At 38.1% G+C, this 20,390-nt stretch overlaps 1 protein-coding gene across 3 annotated transcripts in view; it reads right to left on the bottom strand.

The window, feature by feature from the left end:
- Positions 1 to 20,390, bottom strand: part of SNX6 (sorting nexin 6) — a 55,809-nt gene that overhangs the window by 24,224 nt on the left and 11,195 nt on the right. For all 3 annotated transcript variants that reach the window (XM_059056529.2, XM_059056531.2, XM_067028585.1), the window contains exons 5-8: positions 18,560 to 18,681; positions 16,476 to 16,599; positions 8,289 to 8,384; positions 5,882 to 5,987 (exon numbers count right to left, since the gene is read on the bottom strand). In XM_059056529.2, coding sequence (XP_058912512.1) covers positions 5,882 to 5,987; positions 8,289 to 8,384; positions 16,476 to 16,599; positions 18,560 to 18,681 — 448 coding nt within the window. The remainder of the gene's footprint in view (positions 1 to 5,881; positions 5,988 to 8,288; positions 8,385 to 16,475; positions 16,600 to 18,559; positions 18,682 to 20,390) is intronic.

Genomic DNA, 20,390 nt, shown 5'->3' with positions numbered 1-20,390 from the left:
TTTCAGAAAAGGAATAGCATAGTGCAATGGTTAAGAGCATGGACCTGGAACCAAAATGTCCATTCCCAGCTTCCCAATTTACCAGCTGTATGACCTTGGGCATATCACTTAACCTGCCTGTGCCTCAGTTTCCTCATCTGGAAATAGGGATAATAATGGTACCCAATTCACATAATTATTTGGAGAACTAAATGAGTTAGTAAACATTACTATAAACTTGGCACATAGTGTATACAGTACTATACAAATGTTTGCTATTATTAATGAAATCCTAGACATGCCTACTTTGTATTCCCACTTATATTAGCAGTATTTTTACGAGGCTTTTATGTGTTTATCCCCTAACAAAACAGTAATGCTTACATTATACTTTCTTATTTTGCACAAAATTACATTCAACTGATATGGCTGAAATTTGGTGACTATTTACTTATTGTTACCCAAATCTTCTATCCTGATATCTTTTATAAAGAAACTTCAAGTACAAACTTCAGACTATGAACAGTAACTTATATATAAGACTCTTCACTACACCCTAACAGGTTAAGTTAAAAAAAAAATACTCAAAAATCACTTAAAGGTTGGTTTAGAGAGGTAGGAATCAAAAATGGTTTTTGTGTTTAATATTGAATACATTAATAATTTATGCTTAGGCTGACACTGAAATTATTTTTTGGAGCAAGAAATTCCTGTATTCTAACTAACATTAGGCTTTGAGAACACTACCCTCTTCAGTTATTACAGCATTATGTGATCACGAAAAATATACAAACTGTCCTGATTTTATAAATCACAGTGACTTATAAAATTATTAAGTTGAAAAGCTTAATTTTTCATAATCCAGGCTAAGTTCATTAATTATGAAAAAATAGTTTTTACCTTATAATTTTGTAAAATTTTATTACAGTTGACCCTTGAACAATGCAGGGGTTACAGGTGCCAACCCTCCCCGCAGTGAAAAATCCCGGTTTTAACTTTACAGTTGCCCCTGTATCCATGGTTCTGCACCTGCAGATTCAACCAACCTCGGACTGTGTAGTACTTTTACAATACTACATATTTACTGAAGAAAAATCTGCATATAAGTGGACCCACATAGCTCAAACCTGTGTTGTTCAAGGATCCACTATATATGTAAGGTGATTAATTATATGTAACAATCGTATTTTTGTAAAACAGGATCACTATCATCTCCCCTAAAACACCATTCCACTTGGTCAAACAGAATCAGTAAGAATCACTAATATTCTGTTTTCTTAACAGATGATTCCTATAGTTCTTTATACTTCCATGGCACTAATATACACCTCTATGATAGGATTAATTACAATATATTGTAATTTTTTGCTTTTAGTGTTTATCTCACCTGCAAAATTATTAATTCCTTAATGGCAAAGACTTATTTTCTTCATCTTGAAATCATCAATGTCTAACATGATGGCTGGCACATAATAGATATGCCAATGTTTATGAATTAAATAACTTTTAAAGAAATTTAAAAAGTATATATAGTAGGCTTCCATTTTTAAATCATCAAATCTAAAGGTATTCCTAATTATTACAATCAACACTAGTATGTACCATTTCGTATTTACAAAGTTTTTCTTTGTTGGGGGGAGGGGGTGTGCCTACAGGCTGTGGCCAGGGCCTAGTGGGGGTGGGTGGAGTGTGGGGTTTCCTAGGAAGGCACACAGGGTGCCACTGGAGCCCTCAGGGTGCACTGTATGACTCTGGGTGTGTGGGGGGAGTAGGGAGTAGTGTGGGTCCTGATGGAGGGGCCAGGAGAGGATGGGTTGGGACAAAGTTTTTCTTAACAGAGGAGTGAAAGTATGAGATATTTTATCCTTAATGTCATTTTATAAACAAGGAAACCAACACAAGACTAATTATGTGACTTGCCCAAGGTTCTAAAGCAAATCAGTAATGAATTTAGGAAGAATTCAAATTTCCCACACTTTGACTATATAGTTCTTAACTACTGAACAGGCAACTAAGAACTACTACTTCATTAGAATGAATCTGCAACTCACAAAGATATAGGAAAATAAAATACAAAAAAATTCTTAACTCTCTCAAAAGAATGACACAAGAATAGAAGTTACCAGGCCTGAGACTTCTTTACTTCTTCCTTTCTATTAGGGTATGTAACAATACCCCAAAATGGAGGTTCTTACTTCTAGGTACCTACTGACTTGTCTGTATATCAGAGGCTCTGAAACTTTTTGGTTTTAAGACTCCTTTACACTCTTAGAAATTACTGAGGACCCTAAAGAGCTTTTGTTTATGCGGGTTACATCTATCAATGTGTATTTTTTTTTAAGTAAAACAAAAAATTTAAATATTTACTATTTTAAAATAACAGTATTAAAACCATTAATACTTTTTTTTTTTTTTTTTGGCCGTGGGGCACAAGGGATCTTAGTTAGCCGACCAGGGATAGAACCTGTGCCCCCTGCATTGGAAGCACGGAGCTCTAACCACTGGACTGCCAGGGAAGTCCCATAAACCATTATATGTTAACATAACATTTTAAATGAAAAATAACTATTTATATATTTTAAAATTAGTGAGCACAGTGACACTGTTAGATTTTTGCAAATCTCTTTTGTGTCTGGATTAATAGAATAATAATAATAGAACAGCTCCATTCTCTTATCTGCTCTGCATTCACTCTACTGTGATACGTTTTTTGTTCAAGTATCGGGAGAAACTCTAGCCTCAACCAGATGTGTCATTGGAAAAGGAGGAGGCATTTTACTAATATTTTCAGAAAATTGTGGATACTCTACTTAACAAGCAGTTTAAGTTTAAGGGCTAGGGGCTTCCCTGGTGGCGCAGTAGTTGGGGGTCCTCCTGCCGATGCAGGGGACACGGGTTCGTGCCCCGGTCTGGGAGGATCCCACGTGCTACGGAGTGGCTGGGCCTGTGAGCCATGGCTGCTGGGCCTGCGCGTCCGGAGCCTGTGCTCCGCGGCGGGAGGGGCCGCAGCGGTGAGAGGCCCGCGTACCGCAAAAAAAAAAAAAAAAAGTTTAAGGGTTAGTTCCTGTGGGGAATCTAAAATCCTATCAATGAACTCTGTGTACTCTATTACATTAAATCTAATGATATAAGTAATATTTATCCCAAGAATATAAGGTTGGTTTAATATTTGAAAATCAATCAACATCATTAACCACATTAATAGACTAATAAAGAAAAACCATATGGTTATCTCAATTGTTACAAAAAGAGCATTTGACAAAATCCAACATTCATTCCTGACTTAAAAGGCATCTAGAAAAAAAAAAAAGGCATCTAGGAAAAATCTACACCTATCATCATAATTAACGGCTTAAGACTGATGCTTTCCTCATAAGATAAGAAACAAGGCCAAGTTGCTTGCCTTCACCACTTCCATCAACACTGTACTGGAGAGTATAGCTACAGTATTAATGGGGCAAGGAAAAGAAATAAACAGAATTCAAATTGGAAAGGAAGAAGTGTAACTGTTTTTATTAGCAGATGATCATCTATGCAGAAAATCCTAAGGAATCTACAAAATAGTTAATAAAGCTAATAAGTGAGTTGATTTAATAAGGTTGCAAGATATTAGCTCAAAACTGAAAATACAATGTATCTCTATATATTGGCAAAAAACAACTGGAGACTGAAATGTAAAAAACACAACATTTACAATAGCATCAAAAAATAATTACGGATCTAACTAAAGATGTATAAGATCTGTACAAAGGAAACTATAAAACATTGCTGAGAGAAGACCCAATTAAATAGAGAGATATACCATGTTCATGTATCAGAAGAACCAATAATGTTAAGATGTCAATCCTCCCCAAATTGATCTACAGATTCTGTACAATCCCAATCAAAATCCCAGCAGGCATTTTTGTAGAAAGTGACAAACTAATTCTAAAATCCATATGAAAATGTAAAGAAACCAGAGGGGCCAAAATGACTTTGATAAAGAAGAATAAAGTTGGAGGACTTATACAAGAAAAGATGTTCAATGTCATCAATCATGAAATGCAAATTAAAACCACACTGGCCTAGCAGAATGGATAAAATTTAAAAGACTGATTATCTTTATTGGCAAGGGTGTGAAGCCACTGGAACTCTCGTGCACAGCTGGTTGGAATCTAAAATGATACAATCATTTTGGAAAAAAGTTTGGCAGTTTTTTAAAAAAAGTTAATTATACACTTACACTTGACCCAGCCATTCTACTTCTAGGTATTACCCAAGAGAAATGAAAGCACATGTCCATACAAAGACTTACATACAGATGGTTTATGTCAGCTTTATTTCAAATGGTCACAAGCCAGCAACAACCCAAATGTCCACCAACAGCTGAATGGATAAACAACTGTGGTATATCCATTCAGTGGAATACTACTCAGCAATAAAAAGAATGAACTATTGATACATACAACATGGATGAATCTCAAAATAATTTTGTTGAATTTCAAAGCCAGACCATAAAGAGTACATACTGTATGATTCCATTTATATACAACTCTAGAAAATGCAAGCTAACCTATAGAGACAGAAAGCAGATCAGCGGTGGCCTGGGGACAGACACAGGAGGGAGCAATTGCAAAGGGCCACAAGGAAACTTTTGGTGGTGATGGATATGTTCATTATGTTGACTGTAGTGATGATATCATACATATGTCAAAACTTACCCAACTGTATACTTTGAATATTGCCGCTTATTGATATCAACTATATCTCAATAAAGCCGTTAAAAAAACCCCATTTTAATCTATCTTGTACTTTAAATAGATCTTTTACATAATTCTGATCATTAAGAAAATACTAGTTCAATGAATCACACAGATCCTCCAAATGATGGCACACCTCAGTATATAATATCAAAAATATCACACTAATATTATCATCAATCTCCTCATCTTAAGTCTTTAATTACTGAAAAGCAAACTCATGGTGATTGATACAAGTTTTCCAAAATTCTAATTATTGCTGGAAAGCCTGACCTTTATCATTGTCAACAAACACTGTCAGCTGTTTTCCATGAAGCGTCAGGCCCATTTAATTAATTTTTAATAAAATGTCTACCAAATACTCAAGTTTCAATAATCACAGTTTGTCTGTCAGTTGTTCTTTCAAGTAAAAATGGTATTTTATGAAAAAAAGCAGCTAGTTCAGTTGCAACTCATTCACTCAAATGATTTTCTAGAGAGAACCATCATACATCCATACGCAAAGTGCTTTATTGCATACCTCCCATTTCATCACTCAGAATATTAAAAAAAGTATACTCAAGGGAGGAGACTTTCCACAAGTAATAAGTTTCACTGCTTCATCAAGGACATTCTTTTTTTTAATTTAATTTTAATTTTATACTGGAGTATAGTTGATTTACAATATTGTGTTAGCTGAAGGTATACAGCAAAGTGATTAGCTACACATATACATGTATCCATTCTTTTTCAGATTCTTTTCCCCTATAGGTTATTACAGAATATTGAATGTAATAGTTCCCCTGTGCTATACCATCAAGCACATTCTTAAACGAAATTGTAAATTGCAAATGCACTGTGGGAAAGAATACAATGACTATTAGTACAGTTTGGTGCCACTGCCTTGATTTGTGCTAACACACCAGCAGTTTATCCACCACAGCGTTTGCAACATCGGTGTAAATGTCAACATGGTGAAAAAGACAAAAAGCATCATAGTTTTATTATGAAAGTAGTTCTGACCTCACAGACTTGCTTAAAAGGGCCTTAGGATCAAAGCTTCATAGACCACAGTTTGAGAACCACTGCCCTATATCAAGACTTTTACAAACTGTAAATAACATAATAACTTTATAAATATTCCATTAAACAATGTAAACTTTAGCCACAGAGAAAAACCTTACTTTTGTGGGATCTTGTCATTCTATCAGATTTAGCAGATGCATCCTTAACTCGGTTATGATATTCTAAAAGGAATGTTCGTTCATGCTCAAAGAAATCATCTACATCCTATGGGATCAAAAGAAAATGAGTTTTTTTCACTTATTTGCTTTAGTCTAACACATAAATCACTTTGTTATCCTTATAATCATAAAGGATCATCAGTAAAACAGCATAGCTCTAATAATCAGACATTATATTGATTTCATCAACAAGTTCAGACTTTAAAAACGTGTTTCTATCAATCAAGTAAGAAATCTCTACAGTTTTGCAGCTGAAGGTTTAGAGCTACCCATTATGGTTCAGGCTCACATGTTGTACTCAAATGTGTTCCTACTTGTGCTCTGCCTCTATAGTCCTGTTCTCCAACAGATATACTTCTGCCAGTGTGAGTGATCATTTGCGAGGGAAAAAAGCCTGGCAGACAAGTGAAAATCTGTTTCTCTTGGTCTGTTATGCTATTCTATGGGCCGTTCCTGAATGCTGTTCCTGAATCCCTTAGTCATTAGGGCCCTCTCTGACTGCTTTGGGGAACCTGGCCAAACTAGCTATCTGGGAGCAATTTTCATATTAAACACTGTTTTCAATCTTTTCTGGAACAAAACTATACATATTTTTTAAAAAAACTATTAACAGTACTTTCCTCCCTTCTAAAACAGCAATTGTTTATTGAAAAAGCACCAGCTGAAATGATGTAATTTGAGACCGACATCAACAGTACACAGAAGCAAAACTTAGTACTGATAAAATGTCATTTAAAATCTGCTAATTCATGTGTACCAGTTTTCTTAAATGTAAAAGTGGAGATAAACTAACTTTCAGAGCTGTAGTGAAGATTAATGAATGTGGGCTACCAAACACCACACTGTAAATGTTCAAAAAATGTCAGCTGTTAATTCAATAAAATTATCAAAATCATAATCAATATAGTGGTTTATACTTAATGTTAAGAAAACAATTCAGGGACTTCCCTGGTGGTGCAGTGGGTAACACTCAGGGCTGGGGTTTGATCCCTGGTCAGCGATCTAGATCCCACATGCATGCCTCAACTAAGAAGTCTGCATGCTGCAACTAAAGATCCCACATGCCACAGTGAAGATCCTGTGTGCTGTAACTAAGACCCAGCATGGCCTAAATAAATAAATAAGCAAACAAATAAATAAATAAGAAAAAAAAAAGAAAAAAGTTCAACATTAATGCAGAAGTATCAAAATGGAAGTAAGCTCTTTTTTTCTGGCCACAACGCGTGGTTTTGGGATCTGCTGAAAGTCCTAACCACTGGACTGCCAGGGAATTCCCATGCTGAGTCTTTATTAGAAAGTAGTCTTTATTAGAAAGTGACAGCACATGCACTGTCAACATATCAAATGACCTGTCTCTGCAAAATTACAGTATAAATCAAATAGTACTTTACACCCAAGTTTTACTATAGATGTATTTATAAAAACAGGCAATGATGACAAAGCATTATCTCTTATTAGTATTTACTTAATAATGTAATATAAACATTTTTCTCATATTTTAATGGTTAGAGTTTTCAGAAAAATCCATTTTTGTACCATTTTCAGAACATCATTAAGAAAAATTTAGGTGTTACCTTGGTAAATAATTAACTTTGTAAGTATATTCACACATATTATCTCATTCAATCTTTCTAACAATCCTGTGAGCTAGGTGGCATTACTAACCAAATTTTGAAAATGGGAAAACAGATTCAGAGAAAGAAAGTGACTTTTTCCAAGGTCATGTAGCTACTATGAGACAAACCCCAAACCTCAACTGAGCTCTTCTAACTCCAAATCTGAACCCAGGTCTGCCCCTAACATTTGTAAGGCCAATTGGGTAAGTGTACAAATGGAGGCAGACCCTCTGTGCCCCACCCTGTGACTCTGTAAGGCACCTCATGTGCACGTGGCTGGACGTTCATTCCACCCTGCATACTGACCTTCTGCCCCGTGCCTTCCCTCTACTCCTTGACCACCTGTAGAGGACAGCCACCAGCGGCCCAGTCTACCCACCGGCAGATGAACTCAAGGAAAAAGCCCATGCAAGACCTGAAAGAAGGCTTGGGATTTGAGCAGGGAAATATGGGATTCTAGATACCTGGAGAATGGTCTGGTTTGGAGGAAAGGGGCATGGGCTCTGGGTGGGCAAATCCACTTGGACCTGCAGACCTATTACGCCTTAGAGAAGGGAGCTCTTGAGGAACCCAGGGCGAGGGGCCAACTTTCTCAGGCCTAAGAAGTCTACTATCCAAACTTCTCTTTTACTCTAGTATAATCATCCGCACATCTGAAATCTCAATCTATCTCCCTCTTAGAAGAAGTAAATTCTAAAACCAACACCTCTGTTAATTAAATAAAGTCTTACCTTTACTCCAGAAACAATTACTCCATCTGCTGATTTAACCATGTTTTTAAAGAAATCTTCAAGTTTCTCTTTTTTATTTTTTCCTCGCACACTCAACTGAAAGAAAGGTTAATTTAAGTCAGCATTTCTTTTACGATTACAAATGAGAAGTTAATGCCTCCTTTATTCTCTGATATCAAAATAGCAATCTCAAAAGGACTCCAGTTTTTAAACTTAATAAAGTGGCAATTTCATCATGTATATCAGTGATTTTCAAATTCTGGGACATTAAAGAGGAATATGGCCTCACTCCCAAAGATTCAGGTTCAGCTGATCTACAATAAGGCCTAGCTTTCCCAAATTTGATAAGTATATTTGATAATTTTGTTGTAAGTAACCTTCTCTTCATACTTTGTCAAACACTACTATAACATACAAAGTCAACTAAATATTAACTCAAGAAGGAGTTCCTTTGAACATGCAAAATTTACTGGAGTACAATATACCATTATATGATTCTGTAAAAGCTCTGAAAATACATTTTGCAAATTCTTCACTCCAAACCCATCCAAATATCATCTCTTCACCTGTTTTGGGGTCAGCAACTCATGATACAAAGGACACAAAAGATGACTCTGCCTGGCATGAAGGGTATATCTAAAGGCAAAAGTGAGAAGCAGCTAGCTCTTTGACTTTACTACTTGCTGCATCAGGGACCCCATGAAGGAACATCCCATCTAATTTCCTTATCTACTGCCATGGCTTCAATGCCCACCTTTACCTAAGTGACTCACAAATCTCTCTCACTAGCCCTAAGCTCTTTCCTGAATCTTAGATCCTATTTCCAATTGCCTACATCATATCCTTACACAAAGATTCTGCTAACCCCACATTAGAAAAATCTTAAAAAGAGTACTCATTATAGTCTAATCTACAAGTTTTCCCTCTTCCTGGTTCCCTATTCATGCACCACACCCCCGCCCCATCCAACCAGTCTCTCAGATTCTCGTATGTTCCCTAAAGCCCCGTACCTTTCATTAAAAATCTTGAAGTAATCTACAATTTTTCTTTCTCTCACAACTCAAATTCTACCAGCAAATTTCTGAAATCTGTCCCTTTCCACTCCCACTGTTCTGTAAAGTCCTCATTATCTTTTGCCTAGACTACTACATTGGACTACTAGTTAACATCCCTCATCTCCTCCATCCAATCCATTCTGCTGCTTGTGATAACTTTCCAACATCATACTTTGGAAACTTAGTAAGTTTACAAAGTTTCATAATGTTCAGAGAATGAAGGCCAATCTCCTTAGCACGGTACTCAATACTTTGAAAAATCTGGTTCAACTTACCTTTCCACCTACCACTCTACCCCTAGAGAGCCTTATGTTCCAAACTGTTGTCTAAAGAAGCTCTGAGCTTTTAGGTTCCTCTGCATCTGAAATGATACCTCTTTCACCAAAAATTCTTTTTTCAAATGGCCATGCTGCACAGCTTGCGGGATCTTAGTTCCCTAACCAGGATCGAACGTGGGCCCCTGGCATTGGAAGCTTGGAGTCCTAATCACTGGACCACCAGGGAATTCCCCCACCAAAAATTCTATTCAGGCTTTAACATTCAAATTAAAAGGCATCTCTTCATGTAACCCTTTCAAATTCCCAGTTAGAATTTACTGCTCTATCATAGGCCTCCCAAAGCACTCTAGGTTTTTTTTTTTTTTTTTTTTTTTTTACTGAATTTTTGATATTAATTATTTCACTAATTCGCTCATTTAACAAACCATAATGCATGTATACTATAACCATGCACTGTTACTGGGTGTTAGGAATATTAAGATGATTAAGAGATGGTCCCTATTCTTAAAGTAACTTATGGTGCAGAGGAGGAACAGAGAAGTAAACATATAATTACATTTAGTGTGAGGAGTACAGTGTTAAAGATATCCATGGGGCATTAGGGGAGCACCCAAGGAACTTAATACAGACTGAGGGGTTGAGAAAGATAAGACTGGAGGTTGAATGACCAGTCAGGGACTGCTTCGAAAACCCAGGCAAAGATTATGAAAGTCACGACTAACCTTTAGGTCTAGTGATGGAAGGACGCAGACACATTCCCAATATAGTAAAATAAAACAGAGAGAGGGCTTCCCTGGTGGCGCAGTGGTTGAAAATCCGCCTGCTGATGCAGGGGACACGGGTTCGTGCCCCGGTTCGGGAAGATCCCACATGCCGCGGAGCGGCTGGGCCCGTGAGCCATGGCCACTGAGCCTGCGCTCCGCGACGGGAGAGGCCACAACAGTGAGAGGCCCGCGTACCATAAAAAAAAAAAAAAAAAAAAAAAAAAAATATCCATAAAACAGAGAGAACTTGGTGACTCCTGAATAGACAGTAGGAATCCTGAGTAATTTTCACAGTGTAAGGGACTGGGAGGTAGTGATACCTTCTTTGAGATATACAGAGAATACAAAAGGAGGCATGAATGTAAAAAGAGTGCAGCTGAGGGTAAAATGCCAAGGGGACCCAGGGGTGATATAGATTCCTTCCTCCCTCCCTTCCTTCCTTTCGCTGTGCCACACAGCTTGCAGGATCTTAGTTCCCCAACCAGGGATCAAACCCGTGCCCCCTGCAGTGGAAGCGTAGAGTCCTAACCACTGGACTTCCAGGGAGTTCCCATCGATTTCTAACTTAAGAGCATATTAGAGTAGATGGAGCCACAGGAGTAGATGATATGACTTAGAATTTACAGAATTAGAAGTCTAGAGGAACTTTTAGACTTCTAGAGAACTCAGTGAGGAACCTTGGAAGAATCAGATTTAAATGAATGGATATATGGAGGATAAAGCCCATGAAAGAGACTGGGAAGTAGCTTTAGAGTTAAGACGAAAACACATCAAGAGAGACTCCCATAGATCCACAAGTACATGGGAGCCAGCATAGCTAGAAAGATATTTTAGTCAACATGGAAAAGCATGATATATTTCACCATATTAATAGAATAAAGGAGAAAAACCGCATGATCACCTCAATAGATGTACTTTTTCATTATAAAACCACTCAACAAACTAGGAATAGAAAAGAACTTCTTTAAGCTGACAAATGGCATCTATGAAAAAACCCACCGTTAACATCATACCTGACAGTGAAACAGTGAATGCTTTTTCCCTAAGATCAGGGACAAAACAAGGATGTCTGCTCTTGTCACTTCCATTTAATACTGTACTGGAGGTTCTAGTTGGGGCAGTTATGCAAGCAAAGGAAAAAAAGGAATTGAGATTGGAAAGGAGAAAGAAAAAAGAAAAGAAGCTATTAAATGAGTGTGGCCACCAAGGTGGTTGAAGGCTGAGGGGATGCAGGTGGTTCAGGGATTTGATTTCTGACTGGTGACCCCACCCTGTGAACAAGGCCACTATCTGATCAAGAAGAATTACTGAAATCAGCTTTAATGGAAAATGGGAGAGACCTGTCTAAAGTCATAACCTTGTTATAAGGAACAGAGCAGGCACTTTAGGTGAGATGAGAAAGACAAAAGGGCTACTGACAGGGTCAAAGTGCAGGAGAGGTCAAGGGTCTAGATGCAGCAGTGAGTCAAAGAACTACTATAAGGGGAACAGGGAAAGAGGGAGCTGTGAGGACAGAAGGCTATGTTTGGAGTCTATAATATTAGGGCTTAAGAACTCAGAGGTGGGGCTTCCCTGGTGGTGCAGTGGTTAAGAATCCGCCTGCCAATGCAGGGGACACAGGTTTGAGCCCTGGTCCAGGAAGATCCCACATGCCTCGGAGCAAATAGACCTGAGCGCCACAACTACTGAGCCTGTGCTCTAGAGGCCGCAAGCCACAACTACTGAGCCACGTGCCTAGAGCCCGTGCTCCACAAGAGAAGCCACTGCAATGAGAAGCCCACACACTGCAACAAAGAGTAGCCCCAGCTCGCCACAACTAGAGAAAGCTTGCGTGCAGCAAGGAAGACCCAATGCAGCCAAAAATAAACAAATAAATTTATTTAAAAAAAAAAAGAAAAAAAGAACTCAGAGGTGAGACAAGGTCCTGGGTGTAGTCACTGATGTGGCAGGAAGAAATGAATGAAGATTAGGGTGTTGAATAGGTTAAATATTTAATCTACTGCTAAGCAGACTAAAGCTATAGGTACTGGAAACAGAAGGGGCAGAGCTACATAAGGAAAGCAATACTACAGGTAATCATTCCTTGCAGCAGTGACCATTTCTCATAAGACTAAATGCTGGAACAAGATTTTCTAGGCCTTCCAGATGCCCCCAGCCTTTTCAGACTTCAAGACACTTTCTATTTCAGCATCTCATCAGTCCCATGACCCTCTGAAGCTCAGACAGTAGAATAGCACAGACAGATTTCTTTTCCAGCACCACTGAACAGAGTAAAGATCTGAGAAACAGCATTACAGACAAGGTTGAGAAAAACCTTTTAATTTTGGGCCTATGATCTTCTACAACCTGTTAACATCCTTGTTATTAATTAATTTAAAAATATTTGCAAAACACTTTCCAGTCCATCTTTCTAGGCTTTCTCCAAAACAACCATTTGCTGATATTAAAAGGGTTACTAAAATGCATCACCATCATCATCTCTATTAAGCACATATTAATTTGTAAGGAAGAGGGACTTCCCTGGTGGTCTAGAGGTTAAGACACCGCGCTCCCAATACAGGGGGCCCAGGTTCGATCCCTGGTCAGGGAACGAGATCCAGCATGCATGTCACAACTAGAGAGTTCGCATGCCACAACTAAGAGTCCACATGCCACAACTAAAAAGATCCCGCGTGCCATAACTAAGACCTGGTGCAAGCATAAACAAACAAATAAATAAAAACAACAACAAATATATTTTAAAAATTTGTAAGGAAAAAATAAATCTACCTTGGTGGGGAAAAAATTATGAAATCCTAGGATTTATGAAAGCTATTTATAAAGCTGAACTAAACACTTAATATCTTTCACTTATTATTTTAACAAATATTAATTTTACATCTTAATGGTCAGGCACAATTCTAAAATAGTGAGGATACAATGGTGAAAAATTCAAGTCAGAGAGCTTACTTTTTAGTAGGGGGAGATAGACAATGGATATATAAACAAATTTTTAAAATACAGATATAGGGACTTCCCTGGTGGTGCAGTGGTTAAGACTAGCCTGCCCCTGTCTGGGAAGATCCCACATGCCACGGAGCAACTAGGCCCGTGCACCTCAACTACTGAGCCTGCGCTCTAGAGCCTGTGAGCCACAACTACTGAAGCCTACACACCTAGAGCCCATGCTCCACAACAAGAGAAGCCACTGCAATGAGAAGCCGATGCGCCGCAACGAAAAGTAGCCCCTGCTCTCCACAACTAGAGAAAAGCATGCAAACTGCAATGAAGACCCAATGCAGCCAAATAAATAAATACAGATATATAATTTCAGATAGTACTAAGGGCGGTGGCAATCGGATAGAGTACTTGGAACCTGAGTACTAAGGTGGCCTTATGCTGGTACCACCATGCCTCACTTTACACCTATGTTGCTCTACCAAATTATTGTTAAGGTTTTAGCCCAGGCCATAATAAGGGCCAACATAAACAAACTCATAAAGGTAAAAAAGTGATGACAGCATTCTATCATGTGTTTGTTAGCAACTCTATTAATGAATCATTTTTAGACTCTTAAAATTCACAATATAGCCAGCATTCTTTACAATTTCTAGTTATTAAGTGACCACAGGCCAGTACCACATACTACACTTATGCTTATGAGAGTACCCATGCTAAAGTGCTACATTTTGAGTTACACTTTCATACCCTTTTAAAAGTTTTCTCTACTGCTAGACTTAGGTCATTTTATTGTCACAGCTACTAAAACCAAACCAAGAGGGAAAATTTGTATACACGAAATTCTTTGATCTTGATGTTGACTTGTAAGCAAACAAACCACTATGTTTACATTTGTTTTCTACTAAAATTATGAGTTAATCTTGTCATCCAAATATAGATCCCAAGACCTGTATCACCCATCCACTGAAGAGTTTTTCCAGCACCACAAATGAAGAAACTTTCAAAGTTCAACCACCTCAAATCTCTTTTTGCATTATAACAGAGGTTTCAGGCAGGGAGGGAAGGAGGAAGGAAAAGTAGGAGCAATCAGCACTGAAGAAGGCAGGTTAAACAGATCAAGAGTCAATGATTAACCCAAAAGTAGTATTGAATTCTTTAGCTCAAGTACTTCTCTGGAATTCTCCATAAGGCTTCAGAAGGCTCCAAACTCAAATTTAAGAACATTAATAAATTTAATAACCCTATTTATTTTTTAAATTAATTTAAAAAAAATTTTATTTCATTTATTTATTTTTGACTGCGTTGGGTCTTCGTTGCTGTGCACAGGCTTTCTCTAGTTGTAGCGAGTGGGGGCTACTCTTCGTTGTGGTGTGACGGCTTCTCATGGTGGTGGCCTCTCTTGTGGAGCATGGGCTCTACGTGCGCGGGCTTCAGTAGTTGTGGCGTGCGGGCTCTAGAGCGTGGGCTCTAGAGCACAGGCTCAGTAGTTGTGGCGCACAGGCTTAGTTGCTCCACAGCATGTGTGATCTTCCAGGACCAGGGCTCGAACCCGTGTCCCCTGCATTGGCAGGAGGATTCTCAACCACTGAGCCACCAGGGAAGTCCTAATAACCCTATTTCTTTTTCTTCTTCTTCTTTTTTAAAAAATATTTATTTATTTATTTTTGGCTGCATGTGGGTTTTCTCTAGTTGCAGTTGAGTGGGGGCTACTCTTTGTTTCAGTGCGTGGGCTTCTCATTATGGTGGCTTCTCTTGTTGAGGAGCACGGGCTCTAGGAGCATGGGCTTCAGTAGTTGTGGCATGCAGGCTTCAGGAGTTGTGGCTCGTGGGCTCTGGAGTGCAGGCTCGGTAGTTGCGGCTCATGGGCTTAGTTGCTCCGCGGCATGTGGGATCTTCCCGGACCAGGGCTTGAACCCATGTCCCCTGCGTTGGCAGGCAGATTCTTAATCACTGTGCAACCAGGGAAGCCCAATAACCCTACTTCTTAAGAAGTTCACAATTCAGGATGAAAATCAATATCCCAGTAATAACATAATATACCATCATCTAAAAAATTAATCCACTCAAGTTCTACTGAAACAGTGCATTATCGCTGAAAAAGAATCTTTTGTTTTGCATCAAATAAATTTTATGTATATATATATTTTTCTAGAGATGGGATTTACAGATGAGTAAAACCAGCAAATTGATATAACCAATTATTTATACCAACAAATAATTTTTACACACCAGAATAAAGAAATCAGATTTATATAGTGCAACAGCATAAATACACTGTTCTACAACTAATAACTTAAGATGATTGATCAAGATCTAAGCCCTTAACACATCAGTGAGAGTCGTGAATTTGCCCAGCATCTCAGCTCTACCTAGAGATGTGAGGGACTTAGGGATGGCATTCTGCTCCAGACGATAGCATCACATTTTGTGTTGAATCCAAAAGACTCTTTTCTGAGATGATGAACCTAGCAGGGATTTTTCTCACTTGACTGGGAGGTGAGGTGTTAAAGTCATATGCTCTTAATTCCAGCCCCACCCTGTGCTCCGCCATGTTGGGTCTTGTGGGTAGTGTGGCCGTTGCCCCGGCCTCTGGGGCCTTTCAGGGACTCAGCCCTTCAGTGCCGCTGCCCCAAGCCTAGCTCTTACCGGGAGCCGCTCCAGCCTGCCAGAGACAATGCCACTTAAACATCTCCCTCGCCAAAGGCAGGCACCGCCACTGGGCACATTGTCGTGGTCATTGGTGTAGCGGTGGATGTCCAATTTGATGAGGGACTGCCACCCATCCTAAACGCCCTGGAAGTGCAAGGCAGGGAGACCAGGCTGGTTTTGGAGGTGGCCCAGCATTTGGGTGAAAGCACAGCAAAGACCACTGCCATGGACGGAAGGCTTGTTTAGAGGCCACAAAGTCCTGGATTCTGGTGCACCAGTCAAAATTCCTGTTGGCCCTGAGACCTTGGGCAGAATCATGAATCTCATTGGAGAATATATTGATGAGAGAGGTCCCATGAAAAAGTCATTTTAAACTGCTTGAAAAATAAGAATATTTTATAAAATGTTTTTATAAGGCCTTAAACCTTTTCTAACAACTCCCTACTCTTTCCAATGACACTTTAAAAATAAACCTTGATCACTACTTTGATCAATACTCACATCTTGATTATACTCCAGGAAGACATGGAAATTTAAATCTTTCCTCAAAATAGGATGTGCTGCCACACGACACAGGAACACTTCATGCATCGCAACGGTCTTCTTGAATATTGCCAAATATTCACTAGAAACAATACACAAAATTAAAGGTAAAATACTGCAGAAAAACATCTGCAACAATTTTTTCAGCAAATACTCTTTGAATTATTCTAAATGCAAAATTAGAGATACAAAGATATAATCCATGTAAACAAAGCTTGTAGTTGAACTGTTAATGAAATATTCAATATATAAAACCCAGCTCTGAAAAGATTTCACGCTAGTTAATAGTATTTATTACATTTAAATGTTAACATTTTTAGGTTTTATGAACCTTTCTTCCTATGCATGTTGATGTTAAAGGTAACTATAGGGGTTTTTGTTTTTAGCTTCAGAGAAAGTATACTACAAATTATACTGTACAACTTTAATAATTCAATTTCTAGATAATTACTGCTTTTAAACACCTTCATACAAAAAAAAATAGGAAACCAAACCTCAGTAATCATATTTTCAACATTAATAACTATTTTCATCTAATGACCCAAGCACACAAGAAAGAAACACACCATGGAGAGACTAATTTTTGCCATTACAATTGAAGAACTGTGTTTAAAATATTTTACTATCATCAGTGAATCACAGCGATCATATAGTAATACATGTCAGTTTCGAAAAAACACTCAAGGAAAAGGTCCAATATTCTTGCTTCAACTACGTGCAAGGAGGATAAGTTTTACATACCAGCAAACCAGCAGGACCAATGTTGGGAGAAGTTTGATCTCTGTGAGGGTAGTCATTCAGTGAAGACAAAAAAGAAGGATGCAGAGGATGGAGGTAGCAGGAGAATAAACCCAAGGTTCTCTGTTATCCAACCCCTAACCAGACCACAAAAGAATCATGATCAGGGCCACTGGAAAACCACTGATTCTTTCAATATTAATGTGCTCTGCTAATTTCCAGCTTTCAGTCTTATAAACTATAGAATTATATATCTGTCTGCTATCAGACTACTGCTTGCACTCAGTATGGACAGAATTCTTAAAATATCTGTCACTTACACTTTAACAAAGAAGACCTACTTTGTTAATCTACCTTGTCAAGAGTTTAGCATCTGAAGGAGTCTAGTAGCACTGTGAAAATATGCTTAAAAACTGAAATTCAGTGCAAGAAGAGAAAAGGAAATGCACAAAGGGGAGAAATGACCAGAAAAAGAGTGATGAAGGGGATGATAATGCAAGGAAAGTTATTTCCTTGTATAACTCTCAAAATACAGAAAAACAATATATAGCAAATCCAAAATTATTTCGAATGTTTAATAAAAGAGGAAAAACTGTATTTTCAGCAAATATGCTAAAAATGAAATAGAAATTATCTCAATTTTTTCAAGGATTTAATATGTCTAGTATATATGAAACTAGTAATCATTTAATAAAAAACATTAAAAAACTATTCTCTCGTTACTTTGCTCCTATTCTTTTCCCTTTAGCCAGAAGCCACAGGCAGAGAAAAGAGGAGGGGGAAAATTACACACACACACACACACACACACACACACACACACACACACACACACACACACACTTTTTGAAAAAGAAAGCAGAATATATTCAGAGTTGCTCAGTGCACACTTCTATGAGAAACAGAAGTCTTGGTAGTATGCACTTGTCACAAAAAGAGAACCAGGTGAGTAGTGACTAAGGCCTTGTAAATAAAAAATGAAACGATTTACACCGTGCTTTAAAAAAGTCATTATTTCCCTTTCTACTATTTTTTATAAACTTTTGGATCCTCTGTTTTCAATTTTCAGAGTCTATTTAAAACTGTAATTTAAAGAATTTTACAATGCAGACAATTACTCTATAATTTTCCTGTAGGCTCTGATCATGATCATTAACACTGATTGTATGGCTTAAACCTGTATCTTCCAGAAAGGGTCAATATGGTGAAATAATTGAAAGGATGGGATATCAGAGAGCAAAAAAAACAAAAACAAAACAAAAAGGGCATTAAAACAAGCACAATTAACAACAAAAATCACATACGCCTCCAGCTCCTGTTTCATCTTTGTGAATTCTTCCTTTGTCATAGACCCTTCTCCTTCTCCAAGTTTCTGTAGTTTTTCCCTTGAGGCATCAAAATCAGGTCTTGGTGGTGCTGGAGGGATCTGTAATGGAACCAAATCACTGTTGGTTTTTTTTTTTTTGCTGTTGTTTTTTGACCGCACTGCACGGCATGCAGGATCTTAGTTCCCTGACCAGGGATCAAACCCATGTCCCATGCAGTGGAAGCACGGAGTCTTAACCACTGGGCCACCAGGGAAGTCCCCCAAATCACTAGTTTTAAAGACTTTAATTTCTTGCAGCAATTGTACTACTGCCACAATAAAAGAGTGTTGTCTGAGAGAGCTAAAGTCATCCTGAATGAACTGGATACCAGGAATATCCTGATTAAGGTTAGAGAATTTGATTAAGTCTAGAAATTAAGATCCTTGAGATCCTTTACACCAAGGAAGAAACAAGAGCAGAGCACTATGTTCTGGTGTTAGAACAGTTGTACCCGAACTTTAGTCTGCAGGTTCTAGATGTGGCAACCTAGAGTCCTCAAAATGTCTATATGCGTTAAGCTTTGAGTACACACTAAATAAATGTGTAGCAAATATGTATACTATTTTTCAAAAGTATGTAAATGGTATGATTAGAGTGTACCAGAGGCAGAAAGCACTGACTTGAAAACAAGAGAACAAGATACAGACTAACGACTAACCTCATCTTATTCACCCACAGTAAGTGGGTAAGTAAGCACTTACCTTAAATAAAAATATAAGATCTAGAAGAGACATATCATTCAAGGGAAGGATATAAGAAAAAGTTTGTCATAGGAGGAAGAGCCTACAAGTAAGAACTGTTAAGGGGAAATGATGGAAAGCAAGTTAGAGGAAGAAAAGGGAAGTAGTGGGAAGTAAAAATAACAATGACCTGAAGAAAAGGATTATACCAAGGAAAGCAATAGGGAAGGAAGCATCAAATACAGATCAGCACACATTCATTGATGCCCACACACAGCATCTACTATGTGCCAAGCATGATACTGAACAACTGGCATATAAAGATAAATAAGACATGGTCTTGATCTTTGAGGAGTGTTTAGTCTATGGGAGAAAAATGTAGTAAGAAGATGTCATCACACAAGATGAGGGAAAAAAAGGTGGAAACAGGAGGAGCTTCCAGGCTGGTAAACACATTGACACGCTAGGAAAATGGAAGGTGGTACGTCCTGGAAAGGTCATGAAAATTCTGTGTCAACCCCCCACCCCAATACCTCATCCTATGCATCTCTTCTTCCATTTGGCTGTTCCTGAGTTGTATCCTTTATATAAACTGGTAATTAACCAAAAAGAAAAAAGAAAAAGAAAAAGCACTGCCAGTTGTCCACCAAACTCAACTTGTAGAAAGAAAAAAAAACGAATGACTGAGAAGGAGGGGCCACAAGGATAAAGATGGAATCAGGTGAGGTCAGGATGATTTCAAGGAAATCAAATGAAACTAAACTTCAGAAAACTGACTGTGGTCAACAGCTGAGGCACAACACCCAGTGCATATTTATATTAGATAATCTCTTAAGGAGCCCTCCAACTCTAAACATGTCTACCTAAGGGTTCAAGACCAGTATGGTTTGTAATACCCCCTTAGCTACCCCCTAGGACAAGCCCATTTCTATTCTAATAAACAGTAAGAATTTAAGTTTAAATGAGGGAGAATAACATATCCATATCCCCACACTCCCAAACAAGACAACTCAGGATAAAAGTGGTAGCCAATTATGTTTTGTAGCTGGCAATTTAAAAAAATTACCTCAGTTGACTAGAAGTGCAAA

Source organism: Kogia breviceps, chromosome 3, assembly GCF_026419965.1.
Source record: "Kogia breviceps isolate mKogBre1 chromosome 3, mKogBre1 haplotype 1, whole genome shotgun sequence".
In the NCBI taxonomy this organism is placed as follows: domain Eukaryota; kingdom Metazoa; phylum Chordata; class Mammalia; order Artiodactyla; family Physeteridae; genus Kogia; species Kogia breviceps.
This window is presented reverse-complemented; position numbering and strand designations above follow the sequence as displayed.